Source organism: Centropristis striata, chromosome 20, assembly GCF_030273125.1.
Source record: "Centropristis striata isolate RG_2023a ecotype Rhode Island chromosome 20, C.striata_1.0, whole genome shotgun sequence".
NCBI lineage: Eukaryota > Metazoa > Chordata > Actinopteri > Perciformes > Serranidae > Centropristis > Centropristis striata.
In genome coordinates this window covers 24,958,663-24,979,833 of record NC_081536.1, presented here as the reverse complement: position 1 = coordinate 24,979,833, position 21,171 = coordinate 24,958,663, and the positions used below count along the sequence as shown (strand labels likewise).

Here is a 21,171-nt window from a genome sequence, read left to right as displayed (position 1 = left end):
TTCTTTTGCCCTTCAACAAAACCTTCAGGATGCATGAAAGAAAAGGAGGGATACCTAGATACGCCTTCTCTCTCTTCTTCTTCTCCGTCTCAATGAAGAGTTCTGAAGCTGCTTTAATTTTCTGAACCCACGCCGTCCTGCAGAAGCACAAACACACAAACAAACAAAACACACATGATTTTTAGAGTAATTCCAGATATGTTGAGCCCAGAGACAGTACATCAAGCAGCACTAAAAATATTTATATTTTTCACTAAAGAAATGTGGATCATATACTTCATGTGTTCCTGTTACCTCTCATTGATGCTCTCAGCTCTGAGTGTGTAAACTCTGTCTATGTGAGAGATGTGGAACAGAGGTTCGTCTCCTGACGGGTCTGTTGGCAACTTCACTAACACTTCATTCAGGAAGATCGGCTGAAAGACACAAGAAAAACTCTGTTATTAGGAGTTAAAGTATGCCATGTAGAAGGTGTAGATACATTTATTGCAGGTCAGTAAAATACATTCTACTTCACTTTCAATCAAGGTTATTATAGTTAACGAAAACTAACAAAATAAAATACACTAGAATTGAAAAAACATTTTCATTAACTGAAATAAAAATAAAAACAAGAGTTTTTAAAAAAACGATAACTAACTGAAACGGTATTATGTGGTTACAAAACTAACTAAAATTATAGTGAATATGTCCTTCGTTTTCATCTTTGTCAACTTTTTTCATACATAAACTTTTTTGGTTGATATGAAATCTATTTCATCAATCTGGTTTTATGACTTAATAAACTTATTGGGGCTGAGATGAATAAGACAAAGGAAATAAAGGCAACATTTATTGTGACTTTTTTTAAATCTTGCACCCAACAAATACCCCATTACAAAAAAACTAAAACTAACACTAAAACTAATAAAAACCAAACTAAAAATAAGCATTTTCAAAAAAAATTAAAACGAATTAAAACTGGCAAACTCACTCTAAAAAACAATTAAAACTAACTGAATCTGAAAATAAAAAATCACAATGAAATTAAAACTAACACTAATGAAAAATCCAAAACTATCATAACCTTGCTTTCAATACAAACCTTCATCAAGTTACAATATCTGCAGGTTTAAAAAGCATTTACACTTTGCAACTGCTAGCCAAAAAAGAGCAAAAGACTAAAGGCTAAACCGAACAAGAGCACAACAGAATTATGGTAAAATTAAGACAATAAGACAAAGATACACAAACAAAAAATGCAAATAAAAAGGTAGAAATATAGACAATAGCAGTAAAAAGATGATTAGAAAAGAGTCATCACATAAAATCAAGCCTATAAAAGTAATACAATTATGACGGATGAAAGAGCATTTACTGTCAAACGGCATTATGCTTAAATATGTTCAGTAAAAAATAAAGGATGAGAAAAAAAACAAGTTTATATGGTCCAATAACACTCTTTCTCTCATCTCGTGAATATCAAATACATATTAGACCGAAAAAGTTTACTCTGGAAGTTAAGATGCTGTTGATGTGCCTGTCCTCTGCAGCAGAGTGTATGAGTGTGTGAGTGTGTGAGTGTGTGTGTGAGTGTGTGTCGTCTCACCGTCTTGTACATGCGGTACTGCAGGTGTGTTTTCGAGGAGAAGACTTTGTCCGAGCCTGACGAGCCCAGAGGTTTAGTCACCTGTGAGACGCACAAAGACGTATTGAGTAGCAGGAAATATATTTCTGTGATGTTGGGAGCCAGCTAGTGGTGAAAGAAGTATTCTGAAGTAAAACTACAACAATCTCAAGCTACTGAATCCTGAGTAAAAGTTCTGCAGTCAAGATTTCACTTGAGTGGGAGTTCAGAAGTTGTGCTGGAAAAAAATCAAACTAAAAGTGCTTTTTTTTTTTGCAGAAAATTACTCCAATCAGTGATTATGTTATTATATTTGACATTATTAGATTGTTTAATATGATGCTCTTGTAGCTGCTTCAGGTGCTAACAACTTAATATCATAAACAGTAAGGTACTTTAAATGTATTTGTTATTTGTTCACAAATCTGAAACATGACAAGGGACCAAAAAGTCTGGTTTAATTTTTTACAGTGTGTTGTATTTCATGTCTTAATCATCTTAACCCATAAGAACCCATGGTGACACCCGTGTAAAAAACACTTTAAAACTTCTTTAATCTCCCATATTCAGCTTTATGCTTCACCTTAACTCATTAAATCCCTAAGTGAGGTATACTCAACGCCCTGGTGTAGTGGTCATGTGACTTTGACAAGACCTGACTTCTCCAAAATATGTGTGTGGCTGGAAACAGAAATGTGAAAAAGTAGCTAATTTCAAAAAGCGTATTTTTTGTTACTAGGCTAAGTTTAAACCCATTTAACAATTCTAATCTGTTAATGTATTGCATTTGACTTGTTCTGACCATATTCCCTGAACAAATTAAAATAAAACACAAATATTGCTGTGACGTTTGTGACGTTGACATCGTGACGTTGATGTCACATCAGGCTTTTAACCTAAAAATCGTCATGGAAAACCTGATGGTAAAAATGGTAATAGGCCACTCAATTATTTCGCTGTTTAAATTATTTTAAATGAATATATTCTGCTGTTCAATTTAAAATACATTTAACCAAATATAAACCAAAAAAAATCCTATCCTATCCTGTCACAATTTTAATATATGTTGTGAGATGGAAAGAAAAAGGCAAATTTGTGTTTCTGTAAGCAGAAAAGGTGTCTAGTTTATTTAGTTTAAAATAAGAAATATTATAAACATAAATTCCATAAACTCTCAATGTAACGTATATGTCACATCACAGATCTTTGACATTTAGGGGTAGGAATTTTTTTTAAAAACATCATAAATGTGTTCTATGTGGTCCACTTGGTCTGTGGTATATCCCCCATAATTTTCCTTTGAGGATAACCGGGTCTGGGTTCTTATGGGTTAAACTTTAAAGTAACCAGTAGCTATATGTGTCACATAAAAGCAGTAGAGCACCAGTAGATCACCTGTGTCAGCAGCAGGAAGTCGTTGAACAGGAAGCCGTAGAGCTCCTTGCTGCTCTTGGCTTTAAACAGCTTCCCGCTGTGCAGGAACTTCCTGGGACCCAGACAGTTGGTGACGGAGTTAAACACCAGTTGCTGAGGAACAGAGAAGCAAAGGTGGTTGTTGTTTTAAAATGTTCAGTCTATAAAAGGTCAAACATAATAATAAAAAAGTCCAAAGTCATATCTTTAGATTGGTTATTTTGTCTGACCAACATTTTTTTATTCAGTTACATTATGAAAATGATTAAATGTTGTTTTAATAATGAGTAAATTCTTGTTATTATGTTGCTGTATTTCTATTAAACTCGGAGTTAAGGGTATGTATAAGAGCAGGTTTAATTACTCTGTCTACCATTCATAAATTAAAGTTCATATAAATAAAATGAGCTACTCTAGATTTCTCATATGATAATCTGTTGAAGTTGAATTTATTCACTCTGCAGGTGTTTGCATGTTTGTTTGTTTGTTTTTTTGTTTGTCACTGAGCTGTATAACAGCCAGAGACAGGTGTTTGCAGATCAGTTACCTCAGACAGGCCTTCACACTGGACGTGAGCCTGAATCCACTCCAGACGATCTGAGTTCTCCTTCTCTCTGACGCCCTCATTCACCTGAAACACATACGAGGACATTTAGGACATTGTACTGACTTCCATTTATTGTAGAGAGCCTAACTCAAACCCTTAGGCTAACCTTAACTCAAACCACATTCTAAACATTAACCAGGACTTCAGGATGATGATTTTCCACATTAGGAATAGGTTTTGGTCCCCATAAGGACTACTGGTCCCATCAAGTATATCAAAGCTATCGATGATATCTCTATATCATCGATAGCTTCTTTCAGGTTTGCCTGCTTTTTTTGAAAAATCGTGAATTGGATTTTATTTTTTTTAGTTTAGTTTAGTTTAGTTTAGTTAATTGGTCACTTGTTGTATTTTGGATTTGACCCTTATTGATATTTAATATTTTTTATATTTGGAGTTAAGTCAACCAATTCTAGACATGATAACTGAGAAAACAAATAGTAAAGAGAAATAAAATAAATAGCAAAATAAATATAAATAGCGTACATTTAATGTCAGTCAATTGCTTAATATTCAATTGGCTTTATTGTCATGACGTAACACTGTACATATTGCCTAATATTTGTATGTGTGTGTGTATGTGTTCACCTGTGAGCACAGCTCCTCTGCTTTCTCCAGAGCAGCTTTCAGATGACTGTGGTCCGGATGTGACTCTGGAGTGTTTTCTAAAATCTAAAATCAATAGCACCAGACAGGAAAATATTTGTGAATGTGAGCATTGTCACACGTGCGTGTGTGTGCTGTGATCATGCTGTATAAGCATTCTACTGTAAAGCCGAGCATGTTCAGCTGTGTAATAATGTCTCATTGATCTCTAATGGTACAGCTAACACCCCTGATGTTGTTGTTAATGAAAACACAGAGAGGTGTTCATTCATTGGGTTAAGTTCGTGTCCTAATGGACTCGAACTTAACCCACGGCACTTACTCTTGCTATGTTTCTTGACTTCATCCTTGCTTGTGTTGTATTACTCTCATTTGTACGTCGCTTTGGATAAAAGCGTCTGCTAAATGACATTGTAGAATTGTAGAATTCTGGAGGTCGGCTGTACCTTTGATTACAGCCTTGAAGAGGCCTCCCTAACCAAACTTTTTATCTGACCTGTAGCTCATCATATATGTAACTGTATTCAGCCTCCCAGGCACCTTAGAACTCACCGACTCCTATTGTCAACTGCACTGGCAGTATTTATGTCCCTTGTGCAAGAACCCTTGTACATTTTGTCTTATGTGGGCATGAATAAATATTTCAAGTGTGTGTGTGTGTGTGTGTGTGTGTGTGTGTGTGTGTGTGTGTATGTGTGTGTGTGTGTGTGTGTGTCACATACGTTCTTGATAATGAGCGGGTAGCGTGTGACTCTCTGCATGGGTTTGAGCAGGAAGCTGGACAGAGGCATGCCCTTACACCTGGGATCCATGGCTAACCTCTGTGAGAAACAATCAGAATAAAATCATCAGTTTGTAACTTAACTGGACTTTTCATACTCAATTTTACAACATTTACTGATTGTTAAAATAGTTGACCTTCAGGAAGTCTTTGATCTCAGGGTTGTCGTCAGTTTTTTGCTGAATCAGCGTGGCTCCGTTCAGCTGACATGAACAGAATCTGAACATTGATCACAGAATTAGAAAACGTTAAAGCTTGTGGGCTGTTTACAGACAGAATTATGAAGATGAGATTAAAAGATGGAAGACAGAACCTGATGTACGGCTGCATGTGCGGCAGCTGGTTGGTCAGGATGTCCCCGATCATCTTCACCGGCATCCGATCGCCCGACATCTTCTTCCTCACTCTCAGAGCCCTGCACGGGGAGAAAAAAGACTTCATGAGGAGTTTGGTCTGCTGTGTCATAACAGGAAGACCATGACTTTACTTTATTAACTGGTACTCTACGTATATTTAACTGTATGCTGCGTGTGTCTGAGGATCTGGAAACAGCCGTTGAAATCAGTGTTGAAATCTACAAAATTTAACTTTAAACCTATTCAACCAGGCTCTTGCATGGTTTATTTTTCTTTCTTTTTTTATGTCATTTTTTCAGTTACTTTAATGTAGTTTTATTTTATTTAAATTCTTTAATGGTTTAGATTTATACTTTTTCATTGTATATGATTTTATTATTATTTATATTATTATTGTATATTTTTCCTTCTCATTTATTTTATTTGTAACTTTTTTTTTCTTTTTTTGTTCTTTTTATCTTTCATTCTAGCTTTTATTTCATTGAATTATTATTATTACAGGTTTGGATTTTTTTTGGATTGTTTTTTCATTTTTCAATCTATCTTATCTAGTCATTTAATCTAGTATTTTTTTCACTATCACTAATACTACTTCAGACAGCCTGTACATCTTCCGCCGCAGGCTGAAGACCTATCTCTTCCAACAATACCTCGGTTAAGTCATGGTCACCTAACAGATATTTAAAAAAAAAAAAAAAAAAACTCTTATTATTTTCTCTTATTTTCTTCTTTAACATATAGCACTCCTTTAGCAATGACAGTTAGCTCTTAAAGTTATGTACTTACTCGATTCCTATGGTCTATGTCTAGTACCATCAGGTTGAATGCACTTACTGTAAGTCGCTTTGGACAAAAGCGTCTGCTAAATGACATGTAATGTAATGTAATGTACTACTGCATTAAAATCTATGTTATTAGTTTTTCATTTTTTTCATACATTTTTAGGGTCTTGTGTGCAAATTGTATTCTATTGTTTTTACAGTCGGCGCATGTTTTGTCTTATTCTCGGCTTGTCAGTCATCTGTGAAGCACTTTGAACTCCACTAACCTGTAAGCCAGGTCTGGCTTTCTGAGTGAAGCATTCGACTAATCGCGTCAAAAACCTGCAGTGAACTGGTCAGGTGTGTAAAGGTGCAGGCGGTTGTGGTGCAAGGTGCTCATGCAAGAAGGCACACTGGAATTGCAAAGATCTTTATAGTTGTAAATGTAACAAATAATACAAGTGAAGCTAATAAAGTTCAATCGAATTTATGCATGTTATTCATTTTGCAGAATACATGCACAGTATATGACCTATAATAATATACATCCGACCGCTTAGGAACCTTGAAATTATGTAAAAACATGGCGAAAATGAACATATCTATTTGATCAAATAATCATCTAGTGATATTCTAAATAGCTTTAAATTATTCCTTGACCCACCAAATGTATATTTTGACACCAAGATTGACCTTCTAAGTGGCTTGAAAGATATACTGGTTCTTATAGACTTTATACGGCTGCCATTTCCGATCCGCAAACTTGATGAAGTGGCTCTGACCCAAAATTTAAACCTATGGTGATAGAGAGCATGTGGAAATTATTTGGTGCTTTTGTCCGGCGTGTCCCCATTCTTCTCAAATCTGGTCCTAAGCCGCCTGACTAAAATCTTTCTGTAAACTTTTAAGCCAGTGATGCTTTGTCTGTGTACATGAGCGTGTATTACAGGTGTGTATATGTGTGTTTGGTGCATTTCTCTTTACTTGAGCAGTTTGATGTTGCACATGATGAGCTCCTTCCAGTTGACAAAGATCATGGCCACCTCCTTCTCTGTCAACAGCTCGCACTCCAACAGAGGCTTGTGAAAGATCTGAAGACGTACAAAGACACATGCAGAAGAGATACTATCAATTTCACCAACAATAAAGATCCCGTAGGTTGTTATTATGAGAAACGTTATCGAAATAAAGAGGAACTTTATCAAACGAATGTCTTATCTTGGAATAATGACGTAGTGTTTCAAAATAATAAAAAGCTTTACAAAAATAATTACTTAGTATCCCAAAATAATGACTCTCTCAAAAGACACTGATTATTTAGAACATTTCTGATTTTTAGATACAATTACATTACTTTGAGGTAATAAGCCACTGTTTTGAAAGTTTCACTATTTTGAAAAAAAACATTATTTTAAGATTTTAAGCCATTAACTTGAGAAAGTTTCTCATTATTTTGCAATACGAAGTCATTATTTTGCGGCAATATGGACTTATTTTGAGTGTCCCATTATTTATTATTATCATCATTAATAATAATAATAATAATAATAATAATAATAATAGCAATAGCAATAGCAATAATAACAATAATAAAACCCAGGCATTAGTAGATGTACATTTTTCACAGGTTGTATTTTATTTTAAAACAATTAGCTTTATGAAAATGATTAAAATTACAGATTTCTCGGGTTTAAAACTTGTTGGGAACATTTGGAGTAATGTCAGTACACAACTCAACAGAATATATAACATAGGTCTCATTCTGTTAGACCTTTTAATTAGGTAAAGTTACATATTATACTTTTAAAGCATTCTGTGACAGAAAAACATTCAACTATACTTATAAATCTTAATGATGTGTGCAAATTGTGCAAAAAACTCTTTGATACACGAGAAAATAAAAATATTTGCAATCAAAACAGATTCAAAGTTAATTGTCCAGCTGCCTAACTGGTAAATGTTTTTTGTTAAATATTGGACATAATGTATATTTATCTGTATTTACCTCTGTGACGAGCTGCAGGTCGTTGACGTAGTTCTCCTCAGTGACGATCAGCTCGTGGATATATCCCTGCCGCTTCCTCTCCATGGGACTCAGCATGTCCAGCAGGTGGAGGTCAGCACACCCTTAAACACACACACACACACAGAACTGTCAATCACATACCCTGAGAGTGAAAACAGATACACCTTTTTTACCTGCATTACTAACAAAATACATACCTGAGATCAACAAACAGAGTGGAACAGTCTGTAGGAATGTTTGAGTCAAAAGTCTGTCATATTTGTCTGCTTTGTGCTCAGTGAAACTGTAAATCTGTGAATCATCATTCAGATGTCCAGATATGTGTGCAAGTGTATAGATAGTACAGAGGAATGTCTGTTAAAAGTTTATATTTGACTTTTTTTTTTAAAGTTTACCTATTCAAGCTTCCTAATATGGCTTCTGTTTTGACTGCAGACTTTAGAGAAACGTTTTGCATATGGCACAAAATGGCACATATGCACTTAAATCACACTTAACAGTGTAATTTAGTTTTCTGAAGGTCAGAGTGAGTATTTGTGAAGATATTTCTGACTTTTGTTCCCTGAAATAGTTTTAAGCTGAGCAAAAAAAGAAAAAGAAAAAGAGGAAAAAAATGCAATAAAATCAGTTTTATTTTCTCATCACAAACATTAAAAAGATCAGATTTAATTGGGCTCTGCTGCACTTGTGTTATTATTAAGGCTAATTATACAATATACATACATAAATACATGTATATAGTATATATATATATATATATATATATATATATATATATATAATTTTATTGTGATTTTAAACAAGTGGTACAATACTGTATGATATATTTAGCAACATAGTATCTCGCCAAAAAAAACATTATGAAATTATATTTTCTTTTTTCAAATAAATAATACATAAACTATACAATTTTTTTAATTTTAAAATAAAACAAATATGCAAGGTAGATATAGCTGTATGAAGAGAGCATGGATAATTGACTTTTAACGAAACACAGATAATTGTTATTGTTATTTTTCTCTTTAATATATTTTTTTATTGAAATTGAATAAAGGGATTTAATATACAATGAAGTGAACATGTACAGATAACTTGTACATAAGAGGTCAGTGTGTGTGTGTGTGTGTGTGTGTGTGCGTGTGCGTGCGTGCGTGAGTGCGTGAGTGCATGAGAGAGAGTAACGAGGCCAGTCTGCAGTCTGTCTCAGAGCATTTAATCATCAGGACCAGTCAGATTCACCGCTTCATCAAAAGTCTCCACCAATAAAACCTCAGAACATTTTTCACTATCGACGCTAGATAACATTCTGTACATTTCATTCACTCGTTCATTCAAGTATCCTTTTCGTTCCTTTGTTTCCATCTGACCATTAAAGTTGTTCATTCATGCTTTATTTCACTCACACACACACACTCATTCACTCATCTGACACAGAGTGCAGTCAGGTTACATTTGGCTGTTAATCCATTCATCCTTTCACCAGAGTTGCTATTTATAATCCATAAGAAGCATCAACCATTACCATTCATTAGATTAACTATACAGAGCATTTATTTATTCATTTTTCAACAAACCAGACTAGACCAGAGTCACGCTTCAAAGTGTTCTGTTGAAATTAATAAATCTGAGTTTCAATCTTGAATTGAGGGCCGCTTCCACCTGCAGACTTCCCAAAATGATTTTTATTTAATGCTAAAAGGGACAAAACTGGCTGCAGATGGGAGAGTTAACATGTAGTAACAGGCGTTATTATAATGTAGGATATCGGTACAGCTCTGTGGAGCATGGCTCTGGTCTAGGCGGCTCTTTGTTCTAACCTAAAATACTCGATCGGACTGTGAGGAGTATGGAAGACCATTTCCGAAAGAAGAAGATGAAAAAATAAAAATCCCATAGGTTTTTATTATGAGAAACGTTATCAAAATAAAGAGGATCTTGGAATAATGATGTAGTGTTTCAAAATAATAAAAAGCTTTACGAAAATAATGACTTGGTATCCCAAAATAATGACGCTCTCAAAAGACACTGATTATATAGAATTTTTCTGATAATTTAGGAAAATGTTTTTGTATTCTGACAAAAGGTTCTTATATTTTTAGATAAAATGACATTACTTTGAGGAAATAAGCCACTGTTTTGAAAGTTTCACTATTTTGAAAAAAAATCATATTGTTTTAAGGCATGTCATTATTTTAACAAACAAAGTCATTAATTTGAGAGAAAATAATTATTTTTGAATGGCAAGTCATAAATTTGAGATCATAAGCCATTATTTTGGAAAAGTCTCATTATTTAGAATGAGTTTATTATTTTGAAAAGGTTCATCATTATTTTAAGACAAAGTAATTATTTTAAGATTTTAAGCCATTAACTTTCATTCTCATTATTTTGCAATAGGAAGTCATTATTTTGCAACAATACAGACTTATTTTGAGAATTATCAGTTATTTCAAGATACTATGTCATGCACTTGTGATTAAAAAACATAATTTTGGGAAAGTGTCCCATTTTTTAGAACAGGTTTCATTATTACAGGAAGTCATTATTATAAGATTATAAGCCATTATTTTGAAAAAGTTCATCATTTTTAAATAGGAAGTCATTCATGTAAGAAAACATGCGATTATTTTGAAAAGGTATCTCATCATTCTGGATACAAAGTCATTATTTTAAGAATGTTTCTCATAAGTCATTAGTTTGAGATCCCAACTTAACATTTTGAGAATGTTTCTCATTATAATGCCTTAAAAGATTTGTTGTTTTTTTTATCACATTGGCGGAAATCTGCTTCCAAGTCTCGACCATCGGTTGCCAAACTATGACATAAAATAACTTCTGAGCCTGAAAACCAGGATCTGATTAAAACCTGCTCATATTTCTGTCCACTGAGGACCCAAATTCAGTCCTCCAGCCTGAGTTTGTTTAACAGCCGATGGTCTTTGCCCCATCACCCAATCAGAGACCTTCACCTCCAATACTGACACACTGAGGAGCCAATGGGATCCAAGCAGGTTATTAATAATAATAATAATAATAATGATAACAACAATAATAACAACTCTATTGCTTGTTGTATAAAAAGTTGCAATATTCGTTTTCATTTTGTTGTTTTGTGTTTCTGAGGGTAAACATTAAAAATCACAATACTGTCATCTGGATAAACAAAAACAAAAACAATACAAATCTGATATGGCAACCGCTATAACACTAGTCTGCTGCTATGTGAACAAACGGAGGGTTCTGTAAAGGTAGAGTACGGTATATATATATTATTAGAAAGTGAGGTGATGCTGTCAGTTTGTTTCCACTGTCCCTCAACACAGAGCTGTTAATCAGTAATGTGATAAAATAAAATATAAGATATGACAAACTGTGTTAAACGTTTGGAGGAAACTGCAGTAGATGTAAATGTTTTTAGTGCGAGTTTAAAAATTTCACAGGTTTCACTGTCTCTGCCTTAAAGTCTCGTAGGGGTGAAAAGATTGTGCAGAGGGAAAGCAAATTTAAAATCAGCTTTTTTGTGCATGAAGTCTGGTGACAGTGAGCTGAAACACTCTCAAAAAGGTGCATCAGTGTTGAAAATCAAGACGATACAAATTACACGAGTTTGTGAATTTAAAAATTAACAGAGCTATTCAAAGGAATATGTTTGTAATTTTAGGGAATGTGCTTATTTGTTTCTTGTGTGAGAAGAGGAGATCAACAGTTTGTTCAGGGTTCTTACAGCACAATTGTGAAAAATAAAGTTTGCAGAATTCCTTTATACCCACAGCGATTAATAGACATTGTTGTTTTGTTTATTTGACCAGCTGCTCATGTCAACTTTTTTAATTTCCAAAGTAAAGGATCAACAGATGATTTATCTAGCTTTAAATTACGTGTAAACTTTAGAAAAAAACCTTTCTTGAGCAAACAAATATGACAATAGAATCATTTCCTATCAAGTATAAAAACATTTTTGGTTTCTATGAGTTATTGTGCAGATAAGTCACCAGATTTTGTTTAAAAATAAGCATTTTTCATGTATATTCAAGCACATTATTTTAGCAAACAAAGCCGTTAAAATTTAACCTTTTTTCTGACATTCAAGACTTTGTACGAACCGTTTGTTAAATCTATGCAAAAAACAGAAATGTAAAAAGTTTTACAGGGATTTATGTGCTTTGAAATTATTTGACGTGTATTATTTTTTTTAAAGTGATGTCAGTTTTAAGCTAAGTTAAGAAAAGTTAATTAACACCTGGTTGTAGCGTCACACTTCATTTTATCTTTTCAAGAAAGCATATAATTTCATTTTTCCCAAAATTCCCAAAATATTCCTTTAACTGGAATGATTCAAAGATCTGATGACGGCCACGAGCGAGGGTTTTTTCTTTTGATTTTTGCACAACAAATCGTTCCACCCCTACATGTTTAGTACCAAATCTGTCCATTATCCTGTTCTAACCCTCAACAGTGTGACAGCATCTTCGAGTCATCATAGCAACAGACAAAACGATAAAAACATGTAAACAAAAACAACAACAGAAACATAAAACAAATCAGTTAATACATATTCAGAATGTTAAACTACAACGGATAAAACCATTATCAATGTGTGCGCGTGTGTGTGTGTGTGTGTGTGTGTGCAATAGGTTCACACTGTTTCAGGTCATGTGCATAACTCTCTGTACCACTTTGCATTTTGTGTATGTGTTTGCGTGTGTGTGTGTGTGTGTAATTAGGTTAGCTCGTATGCTAAGCAGTTACAGCATGGCTTTCCATTTTAATGCCCTGAGCTGAAGGGCTGAGTCCCATTCCAGCTGCTCGCTCCCTTTTATGCCTCCTTCCCTACCAAAAAAGGAAGCGAGGAGAAAACTAACTGGAAAAACCATAAAAGGGAGCTGCATCCTGGGTTGAAACTTAGCGCTCAGCTGCTGTGGGACGCGTCTCAATACTGCCTCATTTCCTCTCCATCTTCTTTTTGTGTGAGAGGGGAAAAAGCAGAAGCAGAAGAAGAAGCAGAAGCAGAAGAAGAAGAAGAAGAAGAAGAAGAAGAAGAAGAAGAAGAAGAAGAAGGAGGGAAGGCGTCTTTGGTTTTGAGGAACAGAAAGATGAAGAAGAGGAGAGGAGACATTGAGACTTGTCCTCCAGCAGATAGTGGGTCTTTCTGTGAAGCTGTGGGAAGGGAGGAGGGGTTAGTGAGGGGTGGGGGGTGAGGGAGGGGTTGGAGCCAGCCAGCGATTTTAATTGACAGGTGAATGAAGCTGATGAACCAATGGGAGCAAGGTTAAAAATAAAAATAAAAAAATGTAAAAGAACAGGAGGGAGCGGGATGAGCTGAGCTACTGATTCTAATGGGAGAATCTCCCATAAAGCCACAAAATGACCCACTATCCACTGTACCACGCTACGATCGGGCTGTGTATGGATAAATGTTAACGTGTGTGTGTGTGTGTGTGTGTGTGTGTGTGTGTGTGTGTGCGTGTGCGTGTGCGTGTGTGTGTGTGTGTGATCCAGTCAAAAAAATCATCAGTCCAATCTGGGAGAAAGGAGCTCAATAGTCTCATCTCTTCTCCCTCCTCCTTTCCTCTTCTCCCTCCTTATCTAAAACATCTTAAGACTGATAAAACAGAAAGAGAAGAAGAAGAAGAAGAAGAAGAAGAAGAAGAAGAAGAAGAAGAAGAAGAAGATGACGAAGAAGAAGAAGAAGAAGCAGAAGGAGAAGGAAAGATGGAAAAGAGAAGAAGAAAGCTGGAGAGGAGAGGAGTCCTGACTATTGATCTCCCTCGTGTTGAACAATGCTGTTTGGAGCCAGAGATCTTAGATAAACAGAGTTTGGCCAAGTCCAGTCAGAGCCATGCATAGACAGAGTTCTCGCCACCACTGGGCGTTTTAACGTTACAGTCTGTCTGTTTGTCTGTCTGTCTGTCTCTCTCTGGCTTCTATTGGTGGAGAGTCGCCATTTCCAGGGTCATGTGACCTCTTGCTGCTGTCCCATTGGTTGAGTGGCCTAGTGGGCGTGGCCTAGTGGGTCTCTTTGAGGGCTTTGAGGAGAGGGGGGTTCTGGGTAATGATATGATCCTAGAGAGAGGACGACAACAACAACATCAACAAAAACAACTAAACAAAACAACAACAACAACAACATCAACAACAACCAATCGGGTGCTAGGTGGGTGGAGCGTGCAGCAAGACAGAGAAGTGTGGAGGTGTGCGCTAACCTAGCATAGAACTAGAGCATCTAGAGCGAGCAGCGAGCAGCGTGGCAGAGCTTTTTTCTGCAGACATAATAATTTGTAAATGGAAGAATGTCCACATGTCCACAGGTATTTTTGAAAACAAACAAATCAACAGAACACACAAAAAGACAACTGAAGTGCCGTCAAGAGAATATAACCTTTAACCTTAAGCCATGTTGACCAACTGAGCAAAGATGATGCTGGCTAATTAGAAGATTACTCGAAGGACGCAAATGTGCATCAAGAATGGAAGAAATCATACCTTTTATTTATTATGTAATTACATTCCCTAATGTAATGGAAGAGTAACTTTACATGTATGTGTGATGTGTAAAAATGTCCTGTTTGCAACCTCAGGAAAAGCACTAATTTGGCTCCTTCGTACAAAATGCCACCTCATTTGTAACTTTTGACAAAAGAGGTAACAGCACACGCTTGGATTCAAGTTTCAAGCCCTGTCTACACATCAACACTTATACAAGTTTCTGAAAATCTTCACTTTGGAAGGAGACGAGCAAAAGGTCAGTTGTCATCGACCTAAAATGCAGTTTGAGTGTGGATGAGAGGCCAAAATCTCTGAAATGTTTTATACATTTTAAAGGCCCTGAATGCAGTTTTTTATCTAAGCAATTCACTGTGGATGCTTTCCTTCCTTTCCACATTTAAAACTAATCTGCCAGCAGCAAAATGGCATGTGAGGATAAACTCAGACTTTGTAAAATCCACATAGATAAGTATGTTTATATTTGTATATTTATATAATATATATAATTTTTTATTTTTATTTTATTTTATTAAGAACTTTAAAATGTATGACATACCCAAATGACATGGGTTGTAGTCTGTGCTACTTATTTAATCAACACTTTCAATAAGGGGAAATGTGTTTGTATTATACAAGCTTGTAATGATAGATTCACAGCCCGTAAAGGAAAGGAAATACAATTTTTATAATTACATCGTTTCTGAAATATTTATATATATTTTCCACTGAATTGTACCTGTTCTACATTTAGTTATTTCAATCTTTTTTGTCACCTAACCTGGGATGTATTGCAGAGATATATCAATATTTTTATATAATAAGTGTTTTTTATACAACTCTGACATGTGTCTGCATTAGAATCTTGAAATTAAAAATATTTTTGATGATAGTGCAAATTTGCATTAAATTTTAATTAAAAAAATTCAAAAAATACCCACTTAAGCACTTCAGATGTCAGTCCAGGTTTACTGCCACTGTGTCTTTGCTCAGCTCTAGAACCTCTAAGTCTATGGTGGATCATGCTGAAGGGACACATGCAGGAAGAGGGGGAACACCTTTACACTGATGCGCGCACATATACACACACATGCATGCACATACACGCCACACAAACACACACAAACACCACCCAGAGGTGTTGCATGACTGGGAGGTTTTTTCAAAGAGGCCCAAAGGAGTGTCAGAGGTGAAAGGTCAGAGGTCAAACCAATCCGGGGTCAAACACTGAGAGAGGGACAGCATCTCCACACCTGGCTCTGGGGTGTGTGTGTGTGTGTGTGTGTGTGTGTGTGTGTGTGTGTGTGAGCATGTGTGTGTGTGTGTGTGTGTGTGTGTGAGCATGTGTGTGAGCATGTGTGTGTGTGAGGGAGAGAGAGTGTGTAAGTGTGGCTGTTTCCCATTGAGAGTATGTTGATATGTTAATTTTGTGTATGTGTGCAGGTGAGGTTATGCATGTGTGTGTTTGCGTCCACTCACACTGCGTGCTCGGGTCAGTGTCCGTGGTGAGTTTGACGTAGTTGCTTGGAAACAGACCCTCCCGCCCATTGAGCTCCCCCTTCCACCAATCACAGTCGTCCTTGTTGAGCACCGTGATCACCTGACCCTTCAGGAAGGCCAGCTCGTCGTCGTTCTGGGCCACATAGTCGTACATGCCGATCACCTGACACACTGCTTCAGGACCAGAGACACATGGGAAGTCAAACTTTTCAGCTTCATGGTCACATGTTACAGAAAGAGATACTATTCCCCCTTTTAATATGAAATTATAGTTTCCTTTTCTAGCATTTAAAAATATTTTAATCTGCACAGATTCATGTTGGTCTTACAAAGATAGTGCAGATGTGTTCACTAAAGTTGTAAAGGTAAACCAAAGTCACAGTTTGCAGAAAAAAGCAGCAGAAAAAACTGAATTGAAAAAGAGGGCAATTTTTTTTTATCATTTACTTTGAAAAGACAGTAATGAAGTAGTCAAAGAAAGACAAAGTGCTCATTATGAGATCTGAGGTAGTTTTTGCCATTTGGAAACTTTGGTAACTGTTTTTATTATTATAAGAATAATGAACATTTCAATCACTTCTGTATTACACTGTCATATATATATATATATATATATATATATGTAATTGTGTAGCTGCAGGATTTTATACTATACTTTAATTTATTTGAGTGTGTGAGTGTGAGTACCTGTGCTAGCAGGAGCCAGTTTCGGAGGGGTAGGCTCCGTGGGTGTCGTCTTGCTGGTGCTTGGACTGAGTAACTTCACATAATTGGCAGGAAACCAGCCTATCTGGCGCTTCTTCCCCCGAGCCTGAACCAATTAAAACACAGCATGTTAGTTGTAAATTACAACATTATGTAAAAAGCCTCATAATTCACAATTATATAATTATAATTAAATAATAATAATAATACACTAAATATAGGAAGATAATTTATGGCTTTATTGCCATATAGTCCAAAGAAAACTACAATTTAAGTGTTATTTGATAGAATGTAGAAAAAATGATTGTAGAATATTACATATATACATACTGCATGTATGTTGCAACTGATGTTAAGTGTAATTAAACAGGATTAGGGTTACTAGCCTTATGGAGTCTAGCTAGACTTTATCATTTATTTTCATGCTTAAAATGATGAACATTTATTTGCGTATATAGGAGGTTGTGTACCTGGAGTTCACCCTCCCACCAGCCCCCGGGGTTCTTTTTTCTAATGAGGATGAGCTGTCCTGGAGCTAACGTCAGCTGCTCTGCTCCTGTAGCACTGTACGGGGCGATCACCTGAGCGATCTCTGATGGAGACAGACAGAAAAGAAAATGAGATTAAGTAATTTCATCGCTTTCATTTTGAAATGGGTAGATATGTGAATTTGGTGTTGATATCAGGTCTGATGAACAAAAATTATTGATTTTAGCTCCAAATTTATATTGGATCAAAAAGGTGCAGAGAAGGCTACAGCAGCTGTTAATACAAAGTAACTGGGAGCTCACCTGGTTTCTTTCCCAGGCTTCCCGTCTTCCCTGCTGGTCCCAAAGACTGGAGACAAAGTTTAAATAACAACTGTTACTAACATTTCCCTTGTTGTGTATAAAAAAAGACACACTCACAGTTCTAATCCATATCTCACCTCTGAGGCCGAGTCTCGTGGTTTGACGTAGTTTGAAGGGAAGACTCCCGTCTTTCCCGCCACCATGCCTGTCCACCAATCCCCTTCTTTCCTAGTCACCATAACGATATCTCCCTGCTGAAAGCTCAGGTCCCCCTGTTCGCTGCTCTCGTAGGTGTACATAGCCACATACTCTGTAGACACACATATGGACACAAGGCATCAATGACAATTTCTCAGCTGATTTAAAAAACATAGATTTACATGTTTGTGTGTATTACCTTCTCCAGACTCAGAGGATTTTGTTGGGGAAGGGGAGGGGCGTTTCCCATTGGGCGGGCTCTCTGACACTCCAGACTCACTAAAAGGGACAAGGAAGAAGAAAACTGTTTAAACTGTAGATAAGACAAAAGATAGGTACACAGAAGTTTGCTATACAACAAATATAATCAACTACTGTTCTACTAGCACAAGAATCATGCTTGGTATGACACGTCTCTTCATGCACCTTCTTAAAAAGGTGATTTATGATCTGAGCCATTTATGATGATTATGATTTTTTTTGCTCAGATTAGCTCATTTACAAGCCTTACAACCATAATATCATTTGTTTAATCACCTTTGGTTATGTCTAGAAGGTGATGTCTCAGGGTCTGTAGCTGCACTCCCTCTATAAGGATTAAATGATGTGATATGCAGCAAGAGGTGAGAAGAGAACACAAAATCTTAAAAGTGAAGTTGTGTGGTGAGGCTGAAGTAGAAGTTCTGTCTTACTTGATACAACATTTTGACCCACCTTGTGTTTTTACTGCGTGCTGCAGCACCAGGGGGAGGAGGCATGGAGGCTGAGATGAGCTTAACGTAACTTTTAGGGAACCAGCCTCGCTGTCCGGTCTGCAGTTCACCTAACCACCACATGTCCTGCTGCTCCAACACTGTTATGATCTGCAGTAACAACAAAACTGTTAGTTCTATTCTGTTAAACAAAAAAATTAGCCCACTAAGAAAATTCATGAAAAGATTATAAGAAAAAGAAACATGCAACATAATAAAAGCAAAAACACACATATTCTGAATTAAAATAGAAGAGGGATAGTCCAATGTGAAGTTTCTATAAAGGTCAATCATCTACCTCATTTTTATTGAAGTTGAGGTGGTTGTCCTTCTTCGCTCTCCAGGGATACAAAGCCTGAGCCTGAAGACCCTCGACCTTCTCCCCCTGACAAACAGAAAAAGCCAATAGCACCAATCAGATAAGAATAATATGTAATCAGATGTTCATATACAAGCTGATTTTAGCGAAAAGAAGGACTTTACTTTCAAACTGAACCCAATGGGGGACCCAGTTTGACTTAGGGCGCTAGATTATGGCACAAATCTTGACCATGAGTATTTTGTTCAACACTGACATAAAAAATGGGGGGACATTTTTTTTTTAAAGTTAAAAAATCGCATACGAAACAGATTAAACAGGGGAGACACAACTGTTGCCACCGTCCCTAACTGTGCACAACGTCCGCTGCTGATCATAAACAAACCAGCATGGCTAATTATGCACAGCGTCTTTGCTAGATCATAAACATAGTGATCTTGAATTAACCGGCATCGCTAACTGTGCACAAAGTGTCAGGTGCTTGTTGTAAACAAACAGAGATCGCTAAGTGAACACCTCCTGCAGCAGAAGCACATACACACTGTACTGCTACAGAGCTAACTGTTAGCCGATTAGCACTGTGCTACTGCTCACCTCATTCCACGACGCCAGACTGCACCAAGAAAATTACGCCTTTGCGGGATCACCATGAACGCCCTAAAGCCTGATTTCCACCGGGCGCGTTACTGCAGCGTAACGTCAGCGTCGTGTATGACGTTGCAAATAGGTAACACTCTAATCAATGAGAGCATTTCCACCGGGCGCGTAGCGTAACGTTACTGCAGCGTCGCGTCAGCGTCTCTACGCGAGCATTAGGTAGGACTTCTATTTCTCCGCGAGACGCTGCCAAATCGCCTGAATCTCAACAGAGCAGATCGCACCAGACAGGAAGTCCGACTCAGAATCAGCGTAAAACACTTCCGCCCCTTTCAAAATAAAACACAATACGCAGTTCATGCAGCCTAAAACTACTTCACATCAACATTATGTTATGACCGGGGCACCAGATCGGCAATCAATCAATCAAAGGGTCTCAGAGGATCGGCGACACGGAAGACAAGAGACTGATTGTTGAAGTGGAACATCATACAATCATTTATGACATAACGTATTGTTTTTATAAGGATAGATGGTCAGATCAACATATCTTTCACCTCAGAGAAGCAAGGTAAGTTGGTTTTTGTTGTTGTTGTTTACTTTATACACACAGTTTATACATAAACTGTATAAATAGAGTTTAAAGTTTATCACGGGATCTTGCGGTCTCCCGTATGGTCAGGATTATCGCGTGATCTCGTTATCTCGCGTGTATACGGCCGGCTCGCTAAGCTGACGTGCTGCTGCTGTAACGCGCCCGGTGTGAATTGACAGACGCAGCAAAAACGCTGTGGAGACGCGCTGCTGCTGTAACGCGGCCGGTGGAAATCCCCAGTAAGGCGAAGAGCTGGCACAGATCTTTCCAGAAATATAGCGGGGATCTGCGGGACCACACTAAGAAAGGGGCTTGTGTTTATTGTCGCTTGTGACTACTTGCTACTTTGCTGGCTTTTACAAATGGCACGTGTTGTTGTGGCGTCGAGTACTACGTCACATCCTGCTTAGCCTTCTATCCAATCAGCAACCAGGCTTTTTTCAGGGGAGAAAAACGGCCCTTCCACAGGGCCAAAAAAAGTCTGGTCAAAAAACTGCTCAGGGCGGCTCATATTCAAATTAGGGGCGTTTCGGCAAGTGAGACCCGCCTCATTCCGGGTATTGGACTGTAATGGAAACACTGCTATTGTTCCTACCTGTCCCAGCACAGGAGAGGGGGAGGAGCCCGTCGTCATTGTAGCCGGTGTGAAGGCGGATCGCTGCCGTAGCTGCGCTGAGGGAACGCTGAGCGAAGGATTCTGACTGGCTGACGAGGTCGGCCATGCGTCCCATCCCTCGCTGTCTGATTGACTGGCTGGGTTGGAGGGCCAACTGAAAATATAAGCACACAGACAATCCATTTATTAAAAGTACTACACATACAAAGGATGTGTTTAAAAGAACACGTGAAGACTCAAAATTCAAACACTGCAACAATTAATTTTCCAAACCATTTTTTTGTTTTGACTGATATTTAAGTTTTCAAGTCTTTTTTTCATATTAAGATTTATTTGGAGGGAAAAAGTTATAATCAAAGTAATGTTTGTCAAACATGATTTCTATTTACAGCATTAATTTAAGTATCAACCCATGTGCATCACAGTGGACATTTTTTACTTTTTATTTATTGATTTTAA

General features: G+C 36.9%; 1 protein-coding gene across 7 annotated transcripts in view; it reads right to left on the bottom strand.

Moving 5' to 3' along the window:
- itsn1 (intersectin 1 (SH3 domain protein)) overlaps positions 1-21,171 on the bottom strand; it is a 55,836-nt gene that overhangs the window by 7,522 nt on the left and 27,143 nt on the right. For 2 of the 7 annotated variants that reach the window (XM_059323925.1, XM_059323928.1), the window contains 21 exons: positions 20,692-20,866; positions 18,884-18,970; positions 18,548-18,696; positions 18,371-18,421; positions 18,033-18,112; positions 17,773-17,945; positions 17,636-17,681; positions 17,315-17,436; positions 16,827-16,950; positions 16,119-16,313; positions 8,136-8,257; positions 7,115-7,221; positions 5,327-5,428; positions 5,151-5,232; positions 4,955-5,053; positions 4,215-4,298; positions 3,567-3,650; positions 3,002-3,133; positions 1,589-1,669; positions 295-416; positions 55-137 (listed from right to left, as the gene is read on the bottom strand). In XM_059323925.1, coding sequence (XP_059179908.1) covers positions 55-137; positions 295-416; positions 1,589-1,669; positions 3,002-3,133; positions 3,567-3,650; positions 4,215-4,298; positions 4,955-5,053; positions 5,151-5,232; positions 5,327-5,428; positions 7,115-7,221; positions 8,136-8,257; positions 16,119-16,313; positions 16,827-16,950; positions 17,315-17,436; positions 17,636-17,681; positions 17,773-17,945; positions 18,033-18,112; positions 18,371-18,421; positions 18,548-18,696; positions 18,884-18,970; positions 20,692-20,866 — 2,300 coding nt within the window. The remainder of the gene's footprint in view (positions 1-54; positions 138-294; positions 417-1,588; positions 1,670-3,001; positions 3,134-3,566; positions 3,651-4,214; positions 4,299-4,954; positions 5,054-5,150; positions 5,233-5,326; positions 5,429-7,114; positions 7,222-8,135; positions 8,258-16,118; positions 16,314-16,826; positions 16,951-17,314; positions 17,437-17,635; positions 17,682-17,772; positions 17,946-18,032; positions 18,113-18,370; positions 18,422-18,547; positions 18,697-18,883; positions 18,971-20,691; positions 20,867-21,171) is intronic. The other 5 variants (XM_059323929.1, XM_059323931.1, XM_059323930.1 and 2 more) reach the window with 3 other exon arrangements.